General features: G+C 40.9%; 1 protein-coding gene across 2 annotated transcripts in view; it reads right to left on the reverse strand.

The window, feature by feature from the left end:
* Positions 1-804: 804 nt before the first annotated feature.
* pwwp2b (PWWP domain containing 2B) overlaps positions 805-6,076 on the reverse strand; it is a 16,291-nt gene continuing 11,019 nt past the window's right edge. For both annotated transcript variants that reach the window (XM_010769169.1, XM_010769170.1), the window contains exon 3: positions 805-2,453. In XM_010769169.1, the coding sequence (XP_010767471.1) occupies positions 2,447-2,453 (7 nt within the window). In that variant the 3' untranslated portion in view covers positions 805-2,446. The remainder of the gene's footprint in view (positions 2,454-6,076) is intronic.

Raw genomic sequence — 6,076 nt, forward strand, 5'->3', positions numbered from 1 at the left:
TACTCAGATGTAGTTGGTTGTTGATGAGGCTCATAGGAAAAATAATGTTTATTACATTTATCAATCCCCTTCAAATACAAATGTGGTTATGACAGGAATTATATTTTATTTTGGATGCTGTACTGCAATAAGAACAGTCCAGCTACTGAGGGCAAGATATTGTGACTATCAGTCATAGTATGTATGTTGTATTGAATGGGGCAAAATCCTAACACAGCATCCTACATTTCCAGTAATGCAACAGGGAATATATCATTAGAGTCCCCCCTAAAAATGCTTCTTCAAAAAGCCATCCATCATACCAAAAGTCATATTTATTCTATAACATTTTGAAATGCTCCCATTAGGTAGTGCATCATCTTTTAGGTTTAATATTAAACTAAGACATTCATTAAAAGTTCCTTTCACCAACTTTATAGAAGAAAAGGTTTGAAATGAGTGAAATGCCCTTTTTTTAAGCTGTCAACTTCTGGTAGCTTGTTTTTTGAGGACTTAAATCCTGTATCCAGACAATTTGGCACATCTCTGCACAGAATACAGTTTAAAATATAATAGAAACACTGCAGTTTGTCATATATTCATTGTACTACGTTTTTTTTTTCTTTTGTATATTTACATTTGGTGTAAAAACATGTCTTAATTCTCTTTTTTAATGCTAAATAGTTAAAGTTGTTCCTTATATGTGTAAACGTACCTGGCAATAAACTGGATTCTGATCTGAATATTATGCTATGCTCAACCCCAACTTTAGCAATTGAACCATTACATTATGATGACAAAGTGACCCATCCACAACAGCACAGGTATTGCTTTATATTTTATTTTATGTACAGTACATGTAAAAAAGAAAACAAAAAAAAAGTAGCCAATAACATTGACCAACGTGGGCAACAGTAGACAGCCATGTTGCTCATCCTGCCGGCCGCTCTCAGGCAAACATATGCTGAGACTCTCCCACTCGTCTTGTGTAAGGCTGCCTGGAAACTAGCCGGGACTTGACAGCACAGTCAAACCGCAGATTATCAAAAATGGGAGGAGTGCATTACATGCTCCCCTAATAAACACACATCTCTCTTTGACAAAGGATGAGCTGCTTTCAGCCTCCATGTGAGCGGAGTGTTCCGGACGAGCAGGAGGGAGACGTCTGGTTGTCCGAGCGTGACTGTGTGCCTTCGCTCTGTGTTTTTTTTTTAATACAGACCGGGCTTTGCTTGACAGCCTCTTGCCTTCGCTGCCCTCCCTCCCCCTATTCCAACAGTGCTGCTTTCAACACAAAGGTCACTAAAGGTCAGCGTTGCAGTCTGCTCTTCTGCCAATGACTGAGTAGTAGGGAGTTCCTCTTCAGCAGTTGAATTCACAGTATTCTTACAGCATGTTTTTCCTTCTTCTCCCACTCATAAAGCTTTAACTGATAATGCATAGGGGGCTTTGACACATGTGTTCACCCATGTTTCTCCAGTGGAAATGTTGTTGTAGTGTGTGTGTGTGTGAGCTGAGAGAGAAAATGCACCCAAAGTCGAGAATACAGTGTACACAACCATCCGTGTCTGGTGTCCCATAAATCGTACAATAAAATAAAACAAAGAATCTCCAAGGCCATGGATAGTCAACCACAAGGCTTCTGAACTCCCCTGCTGCCTATCAGGGCTGTATCTCGCAAATAGTGTCTCAGACAGTGAGCTCACAGCAGGCCACCAAGGTACAGATAAAGTGCTTTTTTTCTTAAACGTGACGCTTTAAATAAAGTGATGTAAAAATGTATCTCAGGAAAATAAAGAGTTGAAAGGGGAAGGGTAGGGGGGGTTTGATAACATGACAGTCCTCAAGTTAAAAATGAAATGGAAGAGAGACAAATCATGTTTCTGGAAAGGAATAGAGTTAATTATAAATACATCCACAAATCCAACTAACGGTGCGAAAGGATGGAACACGGATCGCCAGGAGAGCAGGAACAGTCACCACTTCGCTGTTCACATTGACAGAACGAAGAGGATTTGTGGTAAGACTTTTTAGAGACGTGGTCAAACAGTTCATGTCCAAGTAAAGAGGGGGGGGTTCCTTTGAAGATGAGTTAAACCTCGCCGTGAACACATCGAGGACCGCGGTAATGACAGCAGCAGACTTGGAGGAGAGATTGTAGTAGACTCATAAAAAACCATTACAGATAATAAATACATTTGGGTCCTTGTAGGGTCGGCTCTATTTGAAATATGATGAAATCTAGAAAAAAAGAAAAAGGAGGAATAGTTGAGCATGAGATACCTGGCGTTTTTTTTTTTGCTCCCTTATCCAGTCTCAGCAACAATCCACCTTGGCGGCCATTTTTTCCACCAGCCTTGTGAAACGGTATATAAATTGTAGCCGTGGCAACCGCACGTACTCCCTCCTGGGTCTTGATGACACAGTGGGAGAATTCAGGAAAACCTCGGAGATCTCTCTTCAGTCCTCAGCCTCTACACAGGAGAGAGAGAAGACAGAGCACAGAGTAAAGACAATGAGCAAACAGACCGGTCTTTTATCAAGAGCAGGGATTGAGCAGCAGCAGGACCATGTCATGTTAGTCTAGGGAAGGTTACGGAAGGGAACGTCAGCTATTTTAAAGCGAGCTGAAATCTCTGTGTAGCTGACAGAGCGAGGAAACGCTTCCTTTATGAGCTCTGGAAAAAGTACCAAATAAAGGCTTACAATCTACCAGCATGTCTGAGTCAACAGCAGGTCTGGGAGCAGCCTGTCTGTCTCTCATATCAATCAGAAGACAATATTTAACCTTTGAGTGTGTGTTGCTGCAGGAGAAATGCACGCAGAAACCAGGGGAACAACTCTGCATAGCTACAGAGTGACAACAGCTATTTTTATGCATACGCAGTCAGTTGTGGAAAAAGCATTCAGATTCTTTACTTGAGTAAAAGTACTAATACCTAACTGAGAAATTCCTCAATTTCAAGTAAAAGTACTGCATTAAGTACGATTAGGAGAATGCACTTGAAGTATTAGGAGTAAAAGTACTTATTGCAGAAACATCTCAATATAAAACAAATTATATTTGAAAGCAAAAGCAGCAGAACTTCACATTTAAGAAGCTGGGACTGTGAAATATATTTGAACAGAAGACTTTGCTGCCAATTAATTTTCTGTTAACCCACTCATGGTTTTAGTTACATAAACATAAATAAATATTGGATGGTTTAATCTATACCAAATAATCACACTTTAAACATTTTTCGTTGTCTGTCAACATCTGAATTTGCAAAGTGAATAAAATATGTAAAATAAATGTAGTGGAGTAAAAAGTACAACATTTATTCCAATATGTAGTTGAGTAGAAGTATAAAATGAAAATACTTGGGTTGAATACAAGTACCTTAAATGTGTACTTCAGTACAGAACTTGAGTAAATGCACTTCCACCACTGGATGCAGTGATACTTTGACTGACTTCCATTGGGACAGTTTATTTGTTGGCTCTTAGGCCCTTTCTGTTGACAGTGAGCAGCTCAGCCTGTGCCTGCATTTAAGCTGCTATTAATGTTTTGCTATACTTTCTTCACAGCAACTCCTTCATGGCATTAATACGGCTGGTGCCCTGAGGCTGGAACGGCACAGCTCCATATTTGTTCAATAGCAGGTTGGTGCAGAATCATGTTCACTTAGCTCACACTCCCATGAACATGAACAAATTAGCTGCTTTGAAAGACATTTAAGGAAAGGGCTTGGCAATAGGACCTGAAAACATATTCATCATTTACAGTTATAATACCTTTAGAAGAGTTTAGGGCAACAACAAAAAACTAAAGTAAAATACATTTTTTAAATACAAGGCGACTTTAAAGTAAGAATTTGGATTTTGTTCTCAAAATCCTGACTTAAATACCTTTCTCACATGTGGCCCTGACACCCGTCCGGATTATGAATCTTTGTGCCTCCTGCAGTGTGATAACCCTTTAATGGGGTCTAATTCAATCTGCAGGGTATTTTAGGGTATGGAATGCCATTAGGTTATCAGGGCTCTACTATGCAAACATTTAGAGCAGTGGTCGCCAACCAGTCGATCGTGATCGACCGGGTAGATCGCGGACCGTTAAAAAAAAAATTAACAAAAGAAAGAAAAAGAAAATTAAAATAATAATGTTTGAAAAATACGTTTTTAGATATAAGCCTATCATCCACCACCCCGTTAGCAGGTGCCACTTGATTGACGTACATTTGAGAAACCTCAATAATATAATACATTAACCGTGCATTACGTGAACCTCATCATGACACAAGAGACAATGGCCGGCCTGTAATTTCCCGTGCTCAGTGAACGCAACAGAGGCAAGACACCAGACGAATCAGAGAGTTGCATGGAAATACACGTGTGCTTGTGTCATTCAAGCTCGGCTCTGTGTGTGTGTGGCAATAGCGCATTTAGTGTGAGAGAGATGGGAGAGAGGGGGACCGGTGCTAGCGGGGACCGTGATGTTAGCATCTGGTTAGCTAGCTCCACTAACGGACATAAGGAGCTGTTTCCACAACAAGCTGGAGGAGAGTCCTCTCCTGTCAGACTGAGGGGCTCAGGTGAGCTAAAGGACTCTGAGTGTTTGGAACGGCTTTGTCACAAATTATTCAAAAGATTATTTCCGCGGCACACCTTCATATGATCATTATAGTTATACAAACAATAAGAGAATAAATGAAAAACAGGTATGAAATAGCCTACTATATGGCAGTAAAACAAGAATACAGTTTAAAAAGGAGTGATTTGTAAAATATCCATAAAGAAAAAGAAAATCTGTTTACAGTTCTGTTTCATATGGGTGCTGAGAGAGGTATCCATAGATCTCTTCATGTTGCTCTCAAAGTGCACCAGATTGATGCTTTCAACTTCAATATTTAAAAAAAATCTTCCCAGGGGTCTTCCCGGGGGAGCATCCCCCCGGACCCCCCTAGAGGAGGTGAGGTCCACCCCCCAATAGCACTTTACCCCTGCCTATATGCCGTGAGCTGATTATGGAGCCTTCATTGTAACAGTAATTCAGATGCAATTAGCCTATATAAAAGGCCTCAAATTGGAAGCATTGTCTGGGCCGTCTTTTTCACTCAATTCTGCAATAGGTAGATCTCGCCTTTCACCTAGGCCGAGGTCGGTGATCTTGGGCATAAAAAGGTTGGTGACCACTGGTTTAGAAGATGTTGCGTGATGTTGATGTGTTTGCTCAAAATAAAATAACAAACTTTTGCACATGCAACAACGAAAAATAAGCCTTTACAATATTCAAAAGAAATAGGCAAAACTCAAATAAAACAAACAACTTAGGTATTCTTTCTTTCGGGATAATGCTTATAACTTCACAACTTAAATGGTACTTGTAGGGTTTGTATGTATGTGTACGGTACGAGTACAAGTACGTTACGGTTAAAAACTGTTCCTCAACGGCGTCTCTCAACAGGTTGCCCATCACTGTTGCGTTAGCACAGGCGCCGTGGGAATTGTAGTCCTTTATAGTGCGTTGACTACAGACGTCACAATTAGGTGGCCTTTCTTATCAAATCAAAATACTGGCTCTAACACTGCCTTTCCTCTGCACCCCCGGTGCTGATGGGTAATCACTCCCAAATTAAGGGAACAGAGACGAGGCATTTGTGTCCTGCAGGATTTCCACGTTAATATCAGTGTCTCGAAAACACATGTTGGCGACTGAAAGACATCCAGTGTTTGGTTTTTTCCTGAAGCATCCTTCACCTACAGTGTCTCAACTGAAAGAGGACCACAAACACTGTTTGTGGTCCTCTTTCAGTTGAGACACTGTAGGTGAAGGATGCTTCAGGAAAAAACCAAACACTGGATGTCTTTCAGTCGCCAACATGTGTTTTCGANAGACACTGTAGGTGAAGGATGCTTCAGGAAAAAGACCAAACACTGGATGTCTTTCAGTCGCCAACATGTGTTTTCGAGACACTGATATTAACGTGGAAATCCTGCAGGACACAAATGCCTCGTCTCTGTTCCCTTAATTTGGGAGTGATTACCCATCAGCCCCGGGGGTGCAGAGGAAAGGCAGCGTTACCCCTGTCTGCACGTTGTTTCTCTTTCAGAA

The sequence above is a fragment of the Notothenia coriiceps genome, unplaced genomic scaffold (genome assembly GCF_000735185.1).
Source record: "Notothenia coriiceps isolate Sejong01 unplaced genomic scaffold, NC01 NC01_scaffold00006605, whole genome shotgun sequence".
Lineage (NCBI taxonomy): Eukaryota > Metazoa > Chordata > Actinopteri > Perciformes > Nototheniidae > Notothenia > Notothenia coriiceps.